Source organism: Equus caballus, chromosome 8 (genome assembly GCF_041296265.1).
Source record: "Equus caballus isolate H_3958 breed thoroughbred chromosome 8, TB-T2T, whole genome shotgun sequence".
Classification (NCBI taxonomy): Eukaryota; Metazoa; Chordata; class Mammalia; order Perissodactyla; family Equidae; genus Equus; species Equus caballus.
Genome location: NC_091691.1, coordinates 41669443 through 41691647, shown reverse-complemented (window position 1 = coordinate 41691647; position 22205 = coordinate 41669443). Strand labels below are relative to the sequence as shown.

Sequence of the window (22205 nt, the reverse complement as noted above, 5' to 3'; positions counted from 1 at the left end):
TGTAGTCATATACATAGCAGCAGACAAGCTCAGTCAGAGAAAACATTTCTACTTAGCTTTAGGAGATGCTGTCAAACAGTTCCAAGTGGTTGTACCACACTGCTTTCTTACCAGCAGGGTACAGGAGTTCCAGTTACTCCACATTTTCACCAACACTTGGTATTATCACTTATTTGTTTGTCTTTTAAATTTCAGTCATTCTGGTGATTATGCAGTGGCATCCAAACCTGGTTTAAACTGTATCATCTTGAAAACTAATTATGCCGAGTACCTTTTCTGTGCTTACTGGCTATTCTTTTTTTTGAAAAATGAGGTTCCTGTCAAGTGTTTTGCCCATGGAAACAACTGGCTTGTCTCTTTTTCCTACTGACCTGCAGAAGTTCCGAGCCATCCTGGCTGAGAGTCCTTTGTCAGGTGTGTGTGTTGCAAACTCTGTGTCTGCTCTCTGTCTTGCTTTTTCACTCTCTTACTGGTGTCTTTTGATGAGCAGAAGTGCTTAACTTTAATGAAATCGAATTTATCAACATGTTCCTTCACAGCTAGTGTTCTGTGTCCGGTGTAACACATCCTTGGTTACCTTACGGTCATTAAGATTTTCTCCTAGAAGCTTCATTGTTTTCCTTTTCATGTTTTGGTCTACAGCGCGTCTGGAAATGACTTCTGCATGTTGTGTGAGGGGGGAGACCGTGAACACAGGCACTCTTCCCACTCCCCTGCCGTGGGGGTGTGGCTGTGGAGTCTCTGTTGTAGATCAGGCAACCCTGAGGTGCGGCTTGCCCTGGACCTTCTTTCTGCACCATCAGTCTCTTTTCTATCCTTGCACTGAGACCACACTGCTTTTTCCCCATCAGCTTTTTACCTAATGCTTTCAGTAGCTGTCGACGACCATTGTCTACATCCTTTATTTTCATTAAGTCTTGAAAAATGGCAGTATCTTAATTCTATCCATTTCTTCCGGTTTTATTAGCTGGAAGACATGTATAAAGAAAAACATTCCCTATTGCTCACCTTGAGTATTCACAGCTCAAGGAGCCATTCACAGTACCTGGAGGTCTGACTTGGCAGGGACGCTCTGCCCACACCCATCAGCTGGTGCTACGCTTTGCTGAATACCATGGCTGTTCTTATCTCAGGAACAGCAGGGAGCTGCCGTGGTTTAAAGCATTCATTCTGGCCTATCCTGGAGGATACCAATTTACAGTAACTTCATTTCTCACGACTAAAAATCTTAGATTTAGATATATAAATCTAAACAACAACAAACACTCTCACCAGGCCTGGCTCTCATGCCCAGCCTGATGCCAAGAGAGCAAGACGCAGCCCCATGGGAACCACAGGGGCCTGAGTGAGGGAGAGAGATTCCCAGAGGAAAGTCAAGGTTCTCTCGCCAGCAGAAGGGGACAGGTGCTGGGCCGGCAGGAGGGGTGAAACAGCAGACACCCACCACTGCCCACTACAATGACAGAACAGCCCACAGTTTCAGATATCACATGGAGTTGCTCAGGCCAAGGTCAGCGCTGGGTCTTGGAAGCGTGGAGCCAGTGGGTGCGTACAAGATACAGGGATTTCAGGGCTCCTGGTGTCTCCTCTTCCATGGATCCTGGTGTCTCAGGCCCACTGGGCCTTAGGCCTTTGCCCCACAGCACTGGCCCCTGTTAGGTAGCTGCCAGCCCTGCACGCATTATGCTCCTAGCTCTATATGCTGCTGGTCTCCAGACACAGAAATGGGTATCTGCAAACTATTTTTATTTTTTTCGTGAGGAAGATTGGCCCTGAGCTAACATCTGTTGCCAATCCTCCTCTTTTTGCTTGAGGAAGATTGTTGCTGAGCTCACATCTGTGCCCATCTTCCTCTATTTTATGAGGGATGCCACCACAGCATGGCTTGACGAGTAGTGCTAGGTCTGTGCCTGGGATGCAAACCCACGAACCCTGGGCTGCCGAAGCAGAGTGTGTGAACTTAACCACTATGCTCCGGGGCCGGCCCCTCTGCAAACTATTTTTAGTACTTCAAAACCTAACAGGTATAATACAACTCTAACTAAAATGTCAGTTTTTCTTGCTGGGATTGTATGAACTCACATTGGTGACCCTCTGATCTCATGCTGATCAGAGCCTATATCTGGACTAAGAGAAATAAAAATGGGGATGTGAACTGTTAATCAATCCTTTTTGGCATTTTCTTGGTGGAGACAGTTTCAAGGAACCGGGTCCAGGAGAAGGAAGGGGAAAATCGGAAGGGGGAGGGGCTAAGACCAGTTTCAGAGGACCAAGGGTCGGGCCCTCTGGTTGAGGAGAAGCACGAGCAAGTTCAGGAGACTCTTCCCGAGGGCACGTCCGCTTTCTGCTGGAGGAGGTGCTGCCACGTTCTGACTTGCTGAGCGGCAGGCCAGAGCTGGGCTGCCAGGGGGCATTGCGGGAGTCGTGGGCACCAAGGGGAGAGTAACCCAGGCCCTTAGCTGAGCTTGCCATTTCAACCAGCCTCGGTCTGCCCAGAGGAAGACGTGGGAGAGATCTCATTGTGTGTTTCTAATGACACTCCACTGAAAAGAGACATAAGCTTATACTTAAAGTTTCCACAAATTCTCTAAACGTCTTCCCTAACTGCCATTACTTTCTAATTGCCGGTTCCATTAAGCTGATTCCAGCTGGCTGATTAGCTACAGCTCATCGGCAAGGAGAAAATGCAGGTAAAAGTGCTCTGAAAAGCATGGAAGTCTCTATTCTGCGGCTCTCAGTCTTGGCTGTACATTGAAATAATCTAGGAGCTAAAAAAAAAAACACTGATGTCTAGGTCCCACCCCTAGATATTTTGATTTAATTACTTTGGAGGTGGCCCGGGTATTTTTTTGCAAAGCTCCCTAAATGACTCTCAACAGGCAGCTGAGGTTGGGAACGATTGCTCTGCAGCAGAGGTTCTCCCGTTTCAGCACCTGCTACAACTCCTGGCCTGCAGGCCACGCTTTGGAGATGCTGACTCTAAGCAAATCTTCCCAACACAGACACTCCTAGCCAAAACCACCCAAATCCAAAAGTACAAAGAAAAAGGAGCCAGCGCCTCTGAAGTTTCTGACATGATTTCCAATAGAATTACCGACTAGTGTGATGGTAAACCAGCTTTGCTGGGTGGGAGGAGCCCTGATTTGTAGCATTTGCTGATTCCTGTGATGTAAATACTTCCCCATAAATGATTTCAAGTTACCAACAGTTTAGAAAATTCAGCCAGCTCAGAAAATTCTTGAAAACTTAACAGTTGTCTCTCAAGACCCACAAGGAGCCCACCCGGGTGTCTTTTTGCGAAGAGGTCCCAATCACAGTGTCAAGGCTTATTTTTATAGCAGTGACACCCCAACCAAATGCAAAATGTGTGTGTCTTTTTTTCTGCAAAGCAAACCAAACCCTTAATGAGTAGAATGATCATCTCCTTTCACCCAGACCTGCTTATTTCTTCTCCATTTATAGTGAAACAAAAGATAGTGAAGGAGGAGGTACCAGCCGGCGTGGGCCTGGCCATTCTGAGACGGAAGCTCTATCTGAGCACTTACAAGCAGTGCACAACTGTGCGGCCTTCGCCGCCGTTGTATTCCTCCTGCCACTTGTCCACCTGGCGAATGAGCTTCAGGAAGGAGCGCTTGGACACCGGTGTGTCCCTGTACATCGGCCAGCCCAGGAACTGGAATTGCTGCACCATCCGATATCCATCTTGGGGCTACAGAGAGTCAGGCAACAATCAAGGAGAGGAAAGGAAACGGGCATTATTTACTTTACTGAATTCCAGGGGGCTGATTCCACCTGCTTGGTCTTCTCATCAAAGCAGGACATTATGGAAGGAGAGGCCTGGAAATAATGAAGGGCGTTTCTACTGGCCTGGAGAGTTATGAGTTTTAATCTCGAGATGTTATAAAAAAGCAGATGTTTTAAATAACAGGCCAGACAAATAAAAGTGAAGCAGAATGCTTACAATTTTGCAGAAGCCAAGTGAAAAATAACACAACAGGAGCATTGACCACACTGTGCAGTGAGTGGTAAAAGGGCTTTACTATAAGTACTGGTGAATTAAAAGTAAAGGATAAATTGTAATCTGGGGATGTTCGCGAGTTCAGGGTGATACAGATTACATTGTGTTTCCTGTGAGTATAATACGGTTTTGCTTATTTGTGTGAATTTTGCTGAGATATCAATAGTTAATTAATCTTTGGTCATAATTAAATGGAATTGCAGGATTCAAGAAAGTGTTAGACAGCGGCCACACAGCTGCACTCTGGCCATGGCTAAATCACTTGGACTAAAGCTTCCTGGCCTTCAGCAGCGTTTGACCCAGGTGACCACTGTCTTCGGGCTGACACACTTTCTGCTCTCAGCTGTCCCACCCCCTCACGGGTCTTCCCGGCCTGCCCGCCTCCCTCGACTGCCTGCTGAGGACAGCGCCAGGCTCAGGCTCTGGGTCTTTTCTCCTCTCTGTCTCTCATGTGATGATGTCATTCAGTGTCATGGTTTTAAACATTCCAGTAAGTCTCCACTTTATATTGCCAGTTCAGACCTCTCTCCTGAGCTTCCCCCACAGACTCAAAGGCCTACTCGTACATCCACTTCAGTGTCTAGCAGTCACCTCCAACCTGGCACGTTTCAGAGTGAACTCGTGGCTCTCTCTCCATGTGTGCCCCACCCCCAAACAGGCCTCTTACACCCACAGTCTTTCCTAACTCTGCTAATATCAATTCCAGCATTCTGGTTCTCGGGACCAAATTCTTGAGAGTCACCCTTGACCCTCTGGGATCCAACCAACTGCCAGTCCTCCCGGCTCTGCTGCCAGAATCTATCCACCGCTTACTTGCTCCTGCTGCCACTGCTCTTGTCTTGCCACTGTCATTTCTCACCTGGATTGATGGGTCTCCCGTACAGTCTACTCACATCACAGAAGCCAGAGTGCTCCTTGTAGAAGGTAAATTATATCATGTGATTCTTCTACTCACAACCCTATAACGGCTCCTTATTTCCTTCAGAGCAAAAGCCCAAATCCTAGGAGTGGCCTGGAAGGCCCTAGAAGATCTCTGGCCACTACCTCCCCACTCCAACTTTCCTGCTAGGTGACGTTAGTTTACTGTGCTCCAGCACATCAGTCCCCTTACTGTTCCTGGAACTCACCAGGCAAGCCCTCACCTCAGGGCCTTTGCACTATCACTCTTGCCTGGAAAGCCATCTCTACAGAGAGCCATACGTCTGCTCCCTCACTTCTATTAGGTCTTTGCTCACAAAGCACATCAATTTAAGACAGAGGCCTTGCTCTCTCTCCTGTTCATGACCCTAGCACATTCTACCTCCCCATGTTTTTTTCCATAGCATTTATTACTTTCTAAATACTACATCTATTACTATATCTGTTATACCCATTACTTTTCAGCTGTCTTCTCCCATTAGAGTAGAAGCTCCACACGGCAGGGAGCGTGGCTCTGTTCATTGCTATAGTTCAAGCTCCTGGAACAGTGACTGACAGAGCGGGGGCTCTAAGGATTCAACGGATGAGGAAAAAATGAAACCACAACGTGAGCCATGTTGGCTGCGATTCTTACTCTGGCTGCATTATAAATGCGGAATATCCTGCTGATGATGTCTTCTTCTAAATCAGCAGAAACAAATTCCACTTGGATAGGGCCGTGTCTGTGTACTCCATTCTCTGGCCAGTACTGCGGACACAACTGCATTCAAAACACAGAAACACAAGGTTATTTACAAAAATAAATTTACTCCTAACAGTTTGGACAAGGTCACTGTTGACATTCAGTAATTTTTAATACTTCATTGATTCACTTCCATTTCCTTCTTTTCTCTCTTCCTTCCAGCAAGTAGACTTAGCACTTTCTTGTTGGCTGATTCTTCAACTCCTCCTGTCCTTCTTCTAGTATTATTTTCTCAGAAAAGCATCTTTAAACCATGAGCAGTTCTGCTATCCAAGGAGGTCACGCAGACGCTGTTTATCACATCCGTTGTAACATCCCTGTTGCATGTTGTAAGGAACTCTTATCATGCCACTGGCTGCCATGACAAGAGCAGAGATACTCAAGATGGCACACACACCTGTCAATGCCCAAATCTCCATTCTCCCCTGCCCGGGCTGCACTGTCACTTGTAGTCATGTCTGGGAATAGGGCTATTTTGTGACAAGACATCGATAACAGTGTTGGGTTGCATTTTCATGCTCTGGTCCAAACCCTCCCAGCTCAGATCTAGGAAACCCAGTGTAATGAGAGGAAATGCTTTGCTGTTTTATGGGGAAGTGACTTTAATTAAAAAGGAAATTTCCTGGTGTCTCAAACTCCAGGTATTGGTGATCCTGGGTAACCAGAACTTTCGTATGAATGTGACACACAGCTCAGCATGCTGGGAGGCCTGCTGGGAGGGTGGCTTATGAAAGAGGCACTTTCATTTGCCACCACCCCACAGAAATACGAAGCCTGGAGACAGGTGAGGGAATGCCAAGATCTCTTCTTCTCACAAACCTTTCCTAAAACCCCAAGACCCTTGCAGGCATTTTAAGTCTGAAAGTAAACTTCTTTTAGGACTTGGCATCCAGTGATGTTTTGGGGAGGGACTTACCTGAGGGACAAATGGCCTGTGGTGAGGCAAGAGGAAACGACTTCATTATTTTATAAGTGGTTTCAACTGGCCAAGAGCAGATGAAAAACATATCATCTCATTTTGAGCAGAATGAGCATCCAGAGGTTGAAATTTTTTTTTTGATGACTTTTATTTTCCACAGGATCTAAAATCTCATGTTAAAGGTTGGTTTATACCCAAGATTGCAAGATAGTTTTCAGTTAACAGTGGGTCAGTGGAAACAGCAATCTCCCTCTCTCTATTATAAAGAAGTTAAAACTTTGGACTTTATGATCACGAATGAACGTAGGATAACTAAGAGTACTTTTCACGTCAGCTAAGTTTATAGTATTTTAGAAATTACATTCCCTTATTTTTAAACAATGCTCCCATGAAATTTTTTCTTCCTCACCAGCACTTCCTGATGACAAGTTATAAAACTGCCTTGTCAAACCATAGCATGCTGATGTTTCTTTTCTTTTTTTTGGTGAGGAAGACTGGCCCTGAGCTAACATCTGTGCCAATTTTCCTCTATTTTGTATGTGGAATGCCACCACAGCATGGCTTGATGAGCAGTGTATAGGTCTGCACCTGGGATCTGAAGCCATGAACCCCGGGCCACCAAAGTGGAGTGTGCAAACTTAACCACTACACCACTGGGCCAGCCCCTATTTTCTTTTTGATACCAACATGCACCCACTGTTAAAACTTACAGCCATTATGATGGGACTCCGAGATGGGAATCAAAGCCTTAACATGCCTGTTTGAACTGTTCTGCCCATTTTTCTTCTGACTGGGCGGGCTTCGCTTTTTGCTTCCTCTCTCAGTTCCAGCCCTGATCAAAAGCTTGTCATTCACACCAGAGAAATACAAATGGCCCAGGCCAGCACTTGGCTCCTGGCACACTCCATCCTGCACTCTGCCCAAGTAAACCGGGGAGAAAATGGCTTAAATGGTGCATAACATGCCCATGAACTGGACCTATAAATACTTAAAATAGTTGAGTGCTATTCCTGTACAATTGCAAAGCCTTTAAGTTCAAATGCGCAGTTTGGTGTTCTCTGCAAGACTGGGTCCCAAGAGCCTCTCCTCCCTCACTCTGAAATCAGCTCTGTCTGCCGAGCGGAACTGGAGTCCGTCTCTGCTACCACTGGCAAGCCAATGCCTGGTCTGCGTCCAGCAGCTCGGGCCTGGAATGCAGCTTTAGAGTTCAAACACCATTGTTCAAAAGAACACGCCCAAATCACTAATGTCTGGCTCACGAATGTGAGCAAAACCAGTATATCACTATATTTCAAGATTCACATGAGGGGAAATAGAAGGACTCTGAAGAGGGAACAAGTCTCTTATCCTGTAACGGTCGATGACGAAGGAATCTTGAATCAGTGAAACTTAGCCCATGGCATTGTCAATTAGAAAATCAGGATCACTGCTCCTATTTTGAGTTGTGTCTTTGAAGTTCCCCAAGCTGTCGCGTGTGCTTGTCTTTATAAACAGTTGCAATCTATCCTTCGGAGAGGATCTATGGGGAAGAATTCTAAAACATTTAAGCTTCTTAAGTAAAAAGGACTCACTGAGGACAAGGATTATCATTATTATTTCATTAACTGGCTTTCAGGCTAGAGCCTTAAAAATATAATGTAGTGCCTCAAACATAATTAAAAACATTATAGAGTTGAAGTGATGTCCATGCTATTTATGGCAGGTTGATGGCAATAAAATGGATTTTCGGAAGGGAAAATCTTGTCCAGTTCGGATGCTGAAATACTTCAGACCTCTTTTTTTCTTTTTTTTTTTTAAAAGAGAATTTGTATCTACTAGATGGGAAATTAATTCCATTCCAGAACAAGTTTATTCTTAAAACACACTAAGTTCAAACCTCCCATAATGCCCTAGGTCATGGTAGTTAAGCCTGGACTGGCAGAGCCGTCCCCTAGAGCAGCGAGTTCAGCTCCTAAAGGGCTCTGTGCCCACACTTGCCTGACAAATCCCTTTAAGAAAATGTTTCCAACCCCAACACTAATATTGAGTCATCATTGTCCATTCTTTCTCTTTTTATGTTTAAGAAAGGGAGCTGTGCAAAAGCCACACTTATCATTCTGAGCTTCTCTTACGTTCAAGTCCAGTCTTCTTTCTTTTTAATAGCTTTATCAAAGAGCTGACAAAACTAATTGCTGTCCCTTAAAATCACGTGTTGGTCTCCCCTGTCACCCGACCATGATGATCTCTCTCTCCTGCAGGCTCCAGGTGAGCTGTGCCAGGAAGCACACAGATGCCCAGGACACGACTGAGGGCGGAGTCAGAGGCCCACTCCTCTCTTCACGACTCTCTGGTTTGCCTGCCCTGCCCTCAGCTCTGCGACAGTCACGTTCCAGGTGAGCTCCGGCTCCACCCACACCTCGTGTCTCCCCCAGTAGTGCTTCCATCCCCTGGGAACAGCCCCACTTCTGACCCTGTCTTGCCCTGTTGCTTCCACCATCTATGATTTCAGTCTGTCTTTCCAGTTTCGGTCTACTTTCTGCCCTGATCCCTAATTCCACCTGATTTTTGACATCCATGTTTCGACATGTCCAGTTCTCGATGCTGGCCTGGCTTTTGTGACCTGGCACTGGAGCCTGTACTTCTCAGAGAGCGACAGAGCAACCACAGGTTTGACCTGGGCACAGCCCGCCTGCGGGGATCCACGAGTCTCACCTGGGCAGGATCCACGTCGTTCAGCATCACGACAGACGTGCAGTGATAATCCAGCACTAGTCTCCAGAAGTCTTTCACCGTGTTTGGCAAAGGATGCTGGGTGACTATGAAAGCTGAAGGCTGTTTATAGCTCTGGAATCACAAACAAGAAAGATCCGAATACACCCCAGGAAAACGTGGAGGGCGGGAGCTAAGTTATCAGTGCACACGGGAGCTTGTGACAGAAGACACTGAGCATACTTAACACTGCTGAATTCTACTACCACGTCCATGCCAAAATAGACTAAATGTAAACTCACCCGCAGAATAATACTGATCAAATACTCCCACTTTGATACTAGGAAAGCTTAATAAGTATATCTTACAAATTTTTTGATGTTTCTGGTAGAAAAGCAATATCGACCCTATACATAATTATTTTAATAGGGAAAATTTAACTTTACTTTAAAAAATATGCACAATTAAAACAGTCCTGCTTTCCCCAAAATCTTATCATTTACATGTGTGATGGTGTTACTTAATCCTGCCATAAAAGGACACCCAGGCCTTTTACAGCTCCGGAGAGCTCCAAACAAGTGTAAGGACCTCTTTACTGACACCACACCGGTAGAATTAAGATTTCCATATTAGCACTGAAAATATCCATTCACTTTTTCCATCAACTAAATAGCAAATGCTCATTCAGTTAGAAGTCAACAGACTGACAGGAAGTAATGAGTTGTGTACTATTTGTACTGACAGGCAAATTTTTCCCCATGTTAATTACTGCCTAAATTAGGAGGAACGGGAACTAGAGTAACGCTGCAAACCGTATTATCCCACTTCACTTCCTTAGTGACTTAATAGCTGTCTCTTGCTCTCCGGGCGGCAGGGTGGAAATTAAGAGCTCAGAGAGTAACCAGGACACGCTTCATTTATCAATACTTTGGGACAGGTGGTCCCCGAGAGACCAAGAACCTCGGCCCCGACACAAAAACATACATGGAATCTGAAAGGCACTTTGTTGAAAAACCAGTTTATGTCTTAAAGAAAAACAAGTGCAGATGAGCGGAAGGAGGAGAGCCAGGCCCCGCCTGCCATCTTCCCAGGGCTCCTCCTTGAGAGAAATCTCCCCGTCTCCTTGCGAGGGCAGGTGAGCCGGCTTACGTCCATGAGGGCGGCGTTGATGTAGTTGCTGCTCTCCCCGTCGATGGTGATGAGGAAGGGCAGGCAGCGGTCTGGCGGCAGGATGTCCATGCACCGGTTTTTCTCATGGTTCCGGGGCAGAAGTGCGATGCTGCAGTCCTCCACGCGCAGGGTCGGTGTTACCATGTTCAGGGTCTAGATGGAGAAACACAGACACGTGGGGAAGAAACACTGGATGGCACATGGTTTCAGCTTCACACGTCAGAAGATCCAGCCTGCTTGCAGCTGACCACAAGATGGTCCTGTCCCTCACTTGCCCCATATCGCCACTTACACAGTTACATTTTTATTTCTCTTTTCTCTCCTTGGATTTTGTCCACAGACAGTACCCATCAGACATAAGGGCCACTGTGGATCTGTAAGATTAAGTGCCATAAAGTCCGACTAGGGCTGGACCTCTGGGTCTTGGGAGTAAAAGGTTGAGTAGAGTTTGGCCTAGAGCCAAGTACATTTAGACTGAAAGTGAATATGAGGGATGCAATGAAGAACTCTTGCCTGGTAAGTACACTGAATGCACCTTGCTTGGTGTAGCTGCACCACTGTGACACTGTGGGACTGCCTGGTGTCTGCTTTCAAATGGGGAAATGGCTCTGCTACACCAGTGGTCCTTGACTAGGTAACTATCCCCCCCAGGGGACAGTGGCAATTTCTGTACACATTTTTGGTTATCACAACAGATGTGGTAGAGGCCTCCTGGCACCCAGGGTAGAGGCCAGGGATGCTGCTAAACATCCTACATGACAGCCCCCACAGCACAGAATTGTCAATAGTGCCGAGGCTGAGAAACCCTATGTTGGCTCAAGAGTTCAAGAGCTAACTTCGAGATACTTCTTAAGGAGCAAAGTCACAGCCAGTCGTCTCTCCCTTTAGCGTGACTTACCCGGAATTCCTCTTTAATCTGGCTTGAATTCGTCTGTGGATCCAGTTTGTTCATGTCATAATACAGAGACCTAACTTGGGAAGCAGGGATGGAGGTGTCTCCACAAAGACAGGCTTCTAGGATGGCATCATGGATAAACACATATTGCTCCTGGTAAAGCAGATGGGACTAATTAGTAACAGAGAAACCAAGGCAACCCAAGAGAACTAGAGAAGGAGAGAAGCAGCTCCACGTGGTCAAGGTAATGGAACCGTGGTCTATCACAGACAATGTATCCCCGACAGAAAGGCTAAGTATGAAGACCTGACTGCTAGGAGGGGGTCTTCCAGCACCAGAAATCCTGTACCCACATGGGATGGCTGGGACATTCCTGAGTGGCCATGTGCGGCAGTATGAGGAAGGAAGGGAGGAAGAGACAAACGGGCTCAATGCAGAAGTGTTACATGGACTGATCAGAACCCATCAGACATGGATAAATCTCAGAGCAGGTGCTGTAATTCTGATCCCACGAGTGTGGAACACAATATCCCAGATGATGAAATGAGCAGAATCTTATCTATCTAGGATGAAAAGACAATTTGCTAACCAAATTAATAGTGCAAAGGAGTTCCAGGGAAACTTGACATCACTGTGAAAACAAACAGTTCCAAGCACTTAAAGCTACTGATTGTGAAACACTAATTAATGTGATAATAACAAAAGTCTTATGTGTCCATAGAAGAGCTCTCGTTTGTATGTACAAATCCACAGTTTAAAAATAGGTACTCTCCTAATTCAGAATTGGCACTGACTTCTCCTACAGTTAATTACCAAAGTTTTACCATATTTATGATTGATTTTCAATTACATGAGATGCAAAAATCTCATTTTTTACCTTGATTTCTATAAATAAGTAGGACTCTTAATCCTTAAAAACAGCCCACTCTCTAAAACAACACCTCAAAAAAGAGGATCAAGTGAGAAATTGGATGTGGCAACATTTGATTAACTGTAACATATATTAAAAAATACATTATCATTATCTTTAAAACAAAGAATCCCTATTTTAAAGAGAAAAAGACCACGAAAGTAGCATTTACAGTTTTTGCTATTTTTCTTTATGTTAGTAAAAAAAAAAAAAAGGAATTCAGTTTCCTAGTGGCTTTTGTCAACTTTAATGTACAAACAAAATGTAAGGGATTCTTATTTATTCTTCATTCTACTTCAGGAATCATTTTCCAGGTGGTGGATGTAATACCTACTTAAAATGATGAAATAGTAAAAATATGAATTTCCTAAGAGCAGGATACAATACTTATTCTTAAAAACTTAAATTCCTGATAGCCCTTGAATTCTAATTAATGGAAGTACTAGTTTGTACAGAGTGCTTCTACAAAATGGGCAAATGCGCATGAGCCAGGCCACTGCGCCGAAGTTCCAGGAATAGGAGGAGAAGAACAAAATGTGCAGAGATGCCCTTGAGCCACTTGGCAAATGCCTGGCTATTTTCAGGAGTGGTCTTGCTCTGGTTACCAGGCAGTTTAAAAAGAAATGGTATTGAAATCCTGAATGCTTAATGTGGAGACTCTACTGGGCTCCTTGACACAGAAGCATAAGGAAATTTAGGGTCATGGCCACAGACACCAGCACCTGGGAGACTCCTGCCCTTTTCTGTTTGTTTCTGAAAGGAAAAACCAAAGGAAAAAGGGAGGAAGGGGAGGAGGGAGTGAGGGAGGAGGGAGGAAGGGGAGGAGGGAGTGAGGGAGGAGGGAGGAAGGCAGGCGGGATTGCCAGGTATTTCACTGTTTTCTTCCAGGGAGTTCTGAGGAGAGGACTGCTGGGGCTCCTCTCCCCTTGGCTGTGGCTCTGGGAGGTGGTGATGCCGGAGAGGCCCTGGGGACCCAGCCAAGGCCCGCCAGGGAGCACCTACCTCAGTCTGCACCATGTTCACTCTCCGCGAGCGCAGCTCCCTGACACAGTTATAGATGTCTACCACCCCTTCCCTGTCCGCCATGTCCAGCATGATATCGATGACGATGAAACAGCCTGTCCTCCCGGCACCGGCACTGAAGGGAAAGAGGGTCTGTCAGTGGAAGAGGAAGGATCCCTGCGCTGCTGCTGCTGCCGCCTTTACAAAAGCTTTATGATGTTGAAATTCACATAACATAAAATACACTATTTTAAAGCATACGATTCAGTGGCATTTTGCACCTTCACAAGGTGGTGCTACCATCACCCCTATCGGGTCCCAACACATTTTCATCACCCCAAAGGCCGCCTGCACCCACTGCCCACTGTGCTTCCTTCCGGAGGCCCCCAGCGCTCTGCTTACCTGCAGTGCACCACCAACGGGCCTGCACTGGGCGGGCTCTTGGATTTGACCTGCCGGACGAATCCCAGCAGCCCCGTGGCATGGTAAGGGACCCCGTGATCCGGCCAGCCAGTGAAGTGGAACTGTCTGATCTCTCGGATTTCATGAACGCCTCTCTGCCATCAGCCAGTCAGCAGAACACAGGACGAGAGCAAAGGAAAATAAGCGATGAGCAACCCAGAGACTGCAGTACCCCTGAGCAGTCAGCAAGCCTGCCGTGGGACTGTTTACTGCCGGGAAGGAGGGCTTTCTTAGAATTAGTGAGCACCATGAAGCCTTATCGCAGGCAGAAAGGTGTCTGTGGGCGTGACAGGGGAGGTAATATTGGGGAAAACCCTAACTGACAGGTGCAATTCCAGCAAATGAATGGATCTCTCTGATTCCTTGAAATTCCTTTCTAACAGTTTGTGAGTCACTTAGATCCTACCGTGTGAGGGGCAGGTCTGCAGAGAAAGAAGTGCAGAACGGGGACCAGAGGAATTAAAAGGGGATCTGTGGGCTCAAAACCAGCTACTGAAATGCAAGACTCTTGTTCTCTCTCTTCTGTCATCTGGTACCTTTGTGCCAGGTACACACTGTGGATGCTCAGAGAACATCCCTGGAAGAACGAATGAGGACTACTTTCTAACGAGATAGGCCAGAGAACTCATTTTCATTTGCAGCTCAGTTTGTTAGATTTCTCTTTTTAATTTGGGTAAACATTTAATGCATTCACCAACAATCTGAGTAAATGCAGTGCTTAAGGCATGATGCCAGGTGCTGGGGACACACGGGGACGAAGACAGTGTTTCTCGTCTTTAAGCGGCTGTCACAGTCAGCTTGTGGGAAACAGGCATGTAAGCAAAGATCTACCATGGAAATGAAGTTCTGCTGGAATTCTGTTAGATCACTAAGCTGAGGTGGGAGGGTTGCCTGCCATTGAACTAAAGCGAAGGCAGAAGAAAAGGGACTTTAAGGTTATTTGTTTTTTTAATTTACTCTTGTTTTGAGAATAATTAAGTTGATTTATATCTATCAACTTTGTTTTTCTAACTATGAACCTATGAATTAGGACAATGTCTTAAAGCAAAAATCTGCTTTGAAAACAACAATTACTTCCAGAATCAAGGCTAGATGTGAACTGGGGGTCAAATTTGACTTTCTCCCTCCTCTCATTCAATGATCAATTACCAAATACCAGCTCTGTGTTAGGCCCTGGGTTTGGTTTTATTATACCTTAACATTAAATACCCACTAACCTCATAACACTCACCATCAGTTAGTGTTCACACATACTTAATGAGCAAAACAGAAATTTAGAATTTTTACGTGCTTTGAAAGACTAGGAGAGACAAACAATTGCAGATTTTAAGATAAGACTTATTTGCTATCAGTGTGTTAATATGACTTTTTAATAACTCACAAATGCTGAAGCCTTATTTCTCTTTGAAAATCATCCTATTCTTTAATGGAGTTTAAACATTAAGGAATTAGTCCGTCAGGGATTCACATATGAAAATCAACGCTGTCATCGGCTAAACATGCTCTGTAACATACCCCAGAGTAATATTACTAGGTGGTTAGGAGCCCATATTTCTCATCAGTGAAACCATGGTACCATTTGGCTGGTCCCAAAGTCTCCATCAGAAGACGCTGGTTGAATCTGTCACCCTCTAATCCCCAGAAAGCCCCCCCTGGCTTTACTCACAACCAGGGCTGGGTGGTCCCATGAAGTGGGAAAGCCTATAACAAACATTGATTTATTCCAAAGAGGACCAAAGGGCATTTATTTCTTCCGTATACTGTCTTTTTATTTTTACTTTTTGAGAACTTCCCCTTCTAGCTTTGCTAGATTTCAGCTGCAGCATCCCCAAGTCCTGAACTCCAGCTGTCATAGGATGGGCCCCCAACTGATCTTAGACTCGCTTCCTGAGCAACGTCAATGTCGGCTTCTGGGATGCAAAAAACTTCCTCCCAAAATAAACCCCCACCTTTGAATATGTTCACTATTGAGAAGATTAGCAAAGGACATTGCCTCCGAGCCAACTCTTATTCTTGTGCGTTGACATCGCAGTCTCTCCTCTTGCTGTTTCGTAATACATTTTGGGAAAAAACCCCATAGATGTGATCAGTGATCACAGCCCAAATACTTCTCAGTTTGATATCAATTAGGTTTTTTTTTTTCACTATAACACGTATTAATGCTATAGGAAAAAACTGATATTCACTTCATTTTCCCATGTAATATAATGGGAAGGAAGAACCCAAGACATACAATAGGGCCTAGCCCAAAGTGGGTACATAATAAATATTTGTGGAATGAATGAATCGCTAAGTACAGGCTCTGTCTCTGAGATAGCAGGACCATATTCCACTGCCTTCTCTGAGTCCCAGGCACCTCCTGGGCAGAGAAAATTCAGTGGCTGTTGTCAACTTCCTTTCTGCTAGGACAGACGGGGACAGATTCACTAGACAGCCTGGATCCATGGAGACTTATGAGTTCTCTTCCTCCTGACACAAAAGGCACTAAATGTTATTTAAAATCTGTTTAGCTTTGAGTCATCAGCTACATGGGAAAGGAAAGATGACAATCTCATGCAGAACAGGAATTCATCAGTTTCTAACCGCAACAAGTCTACTTGTTTCACAGAGCGGAGCCCAAAACCATTTTTCACCTTTAGGTCCCTCGATGCAACCTACTCTCAAAATAGAATCAGAATTTCAGGACTCTCGCAGTACATGCTTGATTGTTTTTTTCTTTCTCTTCTAATGAGAAAGTTTAAATCCTACAAGAAGTGCTCCACAGAAGTACTAATGATTTGTTTTCCTTAAAGGTTCCAGTTGCCCAGTTAGAAAATCTCTAACGTGTCATTCTGGTTTCTCCAGATGCCTCAGTAAGCTCCTCATCCTTCCCTTCCTTCCACCACCTCTTCGCTGGCTGACTGATGACTAAAATAACCGGGTATTTCGGAAACCTTTCGGTGCAGCCGGGGATGTAGGAGAGCACAATAAGAGGTTAAAAAAGAGCAAAGACATAAACAGACACCCCCCGAAGCAGCAGAGATGCGTTTTCAGCTTATTAGAGAGCTGACTACTGTTCAAAGAACTCCATGTTTAAGTGATGGTCTTTGGATGATTTTTTTTTAAAGAAAAAAATATCGAGGGTCTTTTATCGCTGTGTTTTAATGCAGTTATTCATGAGTGCTCTTGCCAAAAGCTATACTAAAATCCTCCATGTGTTTTTTTCCCCAGTCCTGCCTAGGAAGGAAAAAAATTGACATCAAAGTGTGAGGTTCAGAACTTGAAGAATTGAGTCAAGCAGAACTCCACATTCTTTGAAGTCTCCAAGCCTCCTGCCTGCTTATTAAAAAAGACAGGCTAAGGAAAAAAAATGCTAAATAGTATGAAAAACAGATTAAAATAAAGTCTTTTCAGCCTTGTGATTCAGTGAGAAATACGGATTTGAAAACCAGGATAGGTAGTTCAAAACATCAAGATAAATTAGCCAACAAGCAAACTCTGCCATTTCCTTCATTTCCTAAAACTGGTCTTGTTAATCAGAAAGTGCGCTCGGATGCAATGAGAAGAGAAGGAGGATGGCCAAGCACTGCCCAGCAGTCCCCTTACACCCAGGTCCTCCCAGGACCTGCTACCATTAAATGAGTGCAGGGTTTCACCGAACAAATTCGTGACAGAATAGCTACGTCCACGGCAGGGCTCAGCTCTGGAGAATCAGCTCTTGATAGAAAAGTCTGTGGAACTCAGAGACAAAAGCCTGTTTCCCCTTCATCGAAGGCAAGATGAGGACTGGAAGGCAGAGCATTTCTCAGCCACATCACTTCCACCTTCCCCGCAGCCTACCTGTGACACTTCTCTGGATGGGCTGCAGTTTGCTTCACTTCCGGCCCCTCCCTATGTCAGCGGAAAGAGGGGGAATAAGGAAATTCCCTGTTATGCCCTACAACGAATCCCAGAGAAAAAGCCCCATCCATGCACATGGGATGAGGCAGAGGAGAGCCAAAGCACAGCATTCTCAACCCATCACCAGCAAGTATGAAAGGCTAAAACCAGTATGGGAGTGAGTATGAATGGAGGCGTTGGTTCATGCAAGAGAATCCCGTGTCTACTTGTGTTTCCAGAGGGGTCATTTCCAACTGGAAAGCCCATCAGTCCATATTAAACCACAGGCCTGAAAAGCCTCAAGGAAGCAGAAAGATTCCAGAAGGAGTTAGGACCTGTGTCGCAACACTGATACTAACTCATTCCTGGGAAACCCATATGGACAGACAACATGAAGGACAGTTACCAAACTGCAAACAAAGAACTTAGAGAGATGGGCCGAAAAATATCAACCAGGTTAAAATAAGGAAAAGGAAATAGGCATTATCTTTTGGTTTAGCTGCAAATTACAGATTCTAATGAAATGGGAATGATTTGCTTCAAAGATGGAACTGAGCTATTATAGAATCAGAGGGCAAGATGCAGTCTGGAGAAATCACTAGAGAGCGCCTACCTGCATTCAGGTGTGACCACATCTAAATTACCCAGATACGTTCCTGAGGCCAGCAACACTGTCCGACCACAGCTTTTCAAAGCAATGTGAAAACTTACCTTTTCAACAGCAAATGTTCTTATCACATATTCTGCCAGTAGTTCTGTTTCTATTAGGGTAACTTTAATGTCTTTATATATCTCTGTGTCATCTGGCCAGTATTTGCAGCATTTGACCTTTAGAAAACACAAAGGAAATGAAGGGTTTAGCGTTTTTTTTTTGGAGTTCCCCAAATGATGGGTCACAGTATGATTTATAGGATAAAATTTGCACACAAAAACAGAAGTGAAGCTGCACAGTCAAGAGCAAGGTGTATTTATTTAGATCACCTACGCTTTTTTTCTCTCCCCAGAAAAAAGCAAAATTTGAGTTATGGGAGGAGTAAAGTCTAGGTCTAAAGTTAACAAATTATATATATACTGCAAATATCCCAGTTATAATAACCATTAACTTTTTGTTTATGTCTACTCAGGGAATGGCCTGGAAAAATAAACTGTGAAACATAGTTTTTGGGGCCAGGCCTGTGCCTAGTGGTTAAGTTCGGCACGCTCTGCTTCAGTGGCTCGGGGCTCGGTTCCCAGGCGCGGACATACACTGCTCGTCAGCAGTCATGCTGAGATGGCAAACCACATACCAAACAGAGGAAGACTGGCACACATGCCAGCTGAGGGTGAATCCTCCTCAGGAAAAAAAAGGTAGTTTGCAATATTTTAGCTCCTCTGAATTTTAAATTCCTCCTAGTTTCAGAAATCAATTGAACACTTTTGAGGAAGAGTGAGCAGGAAATCAGAGCCAACAGTAAAGATTAGAGATTTTTTCTGAAGAAGGAAGTAGCTATGTATTTTTCCCAAGTTAGAATTACAGATTTGTTTTAAAGTAAATTCAATATACAAAACCAGGTAAAATATGAACACAGTCTTTCCATATTGCTGGAAGCCTCTAATCTAAGGATTTTTCAGGTGCAAGGCACTTGTTAGACTCAGCCCCTCCTAGAAAATTGTTTTTTTGTCCTGTACTGTAGCTCTTCCAGACATCAGCAAAAGCCTGGGATGAGGGAGGAGCAGTGGAAGCTGGGCAGGGCCACGTAGCTTGGTCCCCGTAGCTCTGTCCTTAGCCTCAGCTGCTCTGTCCTGAATTCCTGGCAGCTTCATCCACTCCTTTTGCCATCCCTCCATGGATGAACTTCTGCACCTCTGGCCCTATTTCTCCAAGTGTTGAATCCCATTTCTAACTTCTTTTGTGGGCATTTCCCTTGGCGGTCCTGCCAGCACCTCAAAGGCAATATGTTTAAAGGAGAATTCTTTGTCCCACATCCACTGCTTTCCTCCTGACTCCCTATGTTAATAACGCTATGATTTCCCAGTCACCCAGGCACAAAGTCTGGCGATTCCTTCTCCAAAACCCAACCAACTGCCACATCTAAGAAGTTTTTGAAATATCTCTCAAACATGTTTTCCAACTTTTTATTCTCTCTGCCGTATCTTAGTTCAAGTTCTGGGAACCTCCTGCATGGGCATTCTACACATGCTAGTACCAAAAAAACCCTTCCAAAGCGTCATCCCAAAGGCTCTGCTCTCTCAGTAAGCTCTATTTTGAACTGCTGCCTGTGAAATTAAAGAGAAAGTCAATCTGGCCTACCATTAGGCATCTTTTATTCGCCCAGAAAGAGCATTTCATCCTTATCTTTCACTACTCTCCTGTCTGTTCACATATATTTTATGTTCAAAGACAAGTGACTTGCCCCGACCCCCAAACAGACCTCATGATCCAGACTCCTACTCATGCCCTTCCTTCTGTTTAGAATGTTCTCCTCCCACCCATACCTTCCTAGCTGAAAATTTCATCCATTCTTCAAGGCATATTTCCAGTGCCACACCGCTTCAAAGTCTTCCTCCATAGATGTGAGCTCTCTCTCTTTGTGATCCTCTGATAAAATGTGCATGTTCTGCTAGTATGACACCATTCTTATACTGCTGGATACCTGCTTATTACCTGCCAACATGGAAGGGGTGTTGTATTGCTTATTTCTGCAAACCTGCAACATCTGGCTTGTGTCCCATATACACCGAATACGCAATAGATACATGTAGAACTGAATTTCATGGAGAAAATCACACGATTAGTGTAGGAAGTAAAATTCCAGATTGGGAAAGTTTACGAAAAGAAATATTTGACTAAGGTGACCTTTTCCACAAAGCAAAACACCTTAGCACACTAGTGTTTCCAGTGTGGTACAGGGCTGGTCATTATCTTAGCTGGCTTCCTCAGGAAACTTTCTGGCAGCTGGTTCCAGAGTAGCCTCATTACCTTGACTTGCAAGATGTAAGCCAGACACATCTGGAGTTGGAGAGACAGTGCAGCATAAGACAAAGGTGGTCCTGCCCCACTACATTTTCAGTTTCCTTTGGGAATCTTTTTCTTTTTCTCATGAGAACACTATCTGTGACTTAATGAAGCATAGATATTTATAAATATTATGGTTTATCCAGAATATCTCAAAGATTTACACCATGAATACCTGTGCTGGATCTAAACTATTCCAGAATGAGAGAGATCTGTAATTTCTCCTGTTTGTTTCCTAGATGTACAGTGAATCTGAGCAGACCATGCGTATTTGTGGAGATTTCTAATTTGATAGCAACCCTAGTTTCACTTGCAGAATGTCTCATTACTTTCACAATGTTAATTAATAGGTGCTTCTATGGTACACACTGGAGTCTCCTCTATATTGGGGGACTTGCTTTACCTTTCTCTGACTTCAATTACTCAAGCAGAGGGTAGTGAATACAAAGAGAGTACATAAGTGCACTTTTAAAATGAAACAATTCTTGATGGAATGAACATGTAATTCAAAAACCCATGTAGTTCTCTGAAAATTACAAGAGAACAAACACACGCCTGCAACCTACGTTAACTTGGTGTTATCTTTAATAAAAGTATCTTATTAGAACGCAGTGGATGCAGGACATCCAGTATGGTCACCTATTCTTCTATTTTAGACTCCTTACCCTTTCAGTACCCAAATTTTCAATAAATATGGACGTGGGGGCTTCAACGCCTTGGAGTCAGAGAAACCAAAAGCCTCTGCAACGTACTGAAGGCTGAGTATCTCTTTCCAATTCCCTTGGGTGAGCTTGGGTTCCACGGGAAATCCGACCCGCCCTGCCCTTCTAGGCCCCTCTGGCCACCACCCCCCGCGCCCCACCCCGCACCCTCGCCCGGACGCAGCCGGGCGCCCCCGCGCGTCGGCGGCAGGAAACAGCCGCGCGGTCCAGGAGGAGCCGCGCCCCCGTGGGACAGGTGCCGCCGGTCTGCCTGCGATGGAAAAAAAAGGCGGTCTGCTCCGAACCGCGGCGTGCTAACTCCGCGCCCTCCGGACGCCGCAGATGGGCGGTAATTAGAGAAAGGAAGCCTTGGGGTTGCTTCCTTCCAGAACCTGGTTACCGGCAGAGCCTTCTCCTGTGCAGAGGCACCTGGCTGGTCGGGCCCAGAAAAGGCAGACCAGCCATTTCAAATCCTGCCGTCACCATCTCATCTCCCAGTATATCCTGAAATGGTTTGCCACATCTGTTTTTAGCCTACTAAAAACCTTTCTAAATTGGGTTCCTTTTAGTGTCTTTTTAACTGCTTGGATTGTGTCAGATTATTATTTTGCTTAAAAAAAAAAGAGGAATGTATGCTGCTTTCTGGATGCAGACTTTCCATGCCTGGGGAGTCTGGGTCTTGAGTAGCCTCCTGTCCTCTGAGGTCTGCATACAGGGACATTAAGACCAGTGGTTTGGGGGTGCCTGTTGGAACCCAGGAACTGCAGAACCAGACGCTGAACCACGCTCCCCTGCTTGTGGGTCAGGCTCCGCTGCCTTCTGCACCCTGGTGCTACCAGCACAGCTTCTAGGAGAGGCTGTGCTTCCCATGCATCTTAATCACCTTCTGCAACAGCCTTCAGCCCAGAAAGCTAGGCCCCGATCAGG

General features: G+C 45.1%; 1 protein-coding gene across 8 annotated transcripts in view; it reads right to left on the bottom strand.

Annotated features, from left to right (window-relative positions):
• Positions 1 to 22205, bottom strand: part of PTPRM (protein tyrosine phosphatase receptor type M) — a 770187-nt gene that overhangs the window by 8568 nt on the left and 739414 nt on the right. For 4 of the 8 annotated variants that reach the window (XM_023648190.2, XM_023648191.2, XM_070220563.1 and 1 more), the window contains 9 exons: positions 18294 to 18410; positions 17544 to 17594; positions 13665 to 13819; positions 13263 to 13398; positions 11354 to 11503; positions 10435 to 10608; positions 9289 to 9420; positions 5571 to 5696; positions 3546 to 3709 (listed from right to left, as the gene is read on the bottom strand). In XM_023648190.2, coding sequence (XP_023503958.2) covers positions 3546 to 3709; positions 5571 to 5696; positions 9289 to 9420; positions 10435 to 10608; positions 11354 to 11503; positions 13263 to 13398; positions 13665 to 13819; positions 17544 to 17594; positions 18294 to 18410 — 1205 coding nt within the window. The remainder of the gene's footprint in view (positions 1 to 3545; positions 3710 to 5570; positions 5697 to 9288; positions 9421 to 10434; positions 10609 to 11353; positions 11504 to 13262; positions 13399 to 13664; positions 13820 to 17543; positions 17595 to 18293; positions 18411 to 22205) is intronic. The other 4 variants (XM_023648193.2, XM_070220564.1, XM_070220565.1 and 1 more) reach the window with 1 other exon arrangement.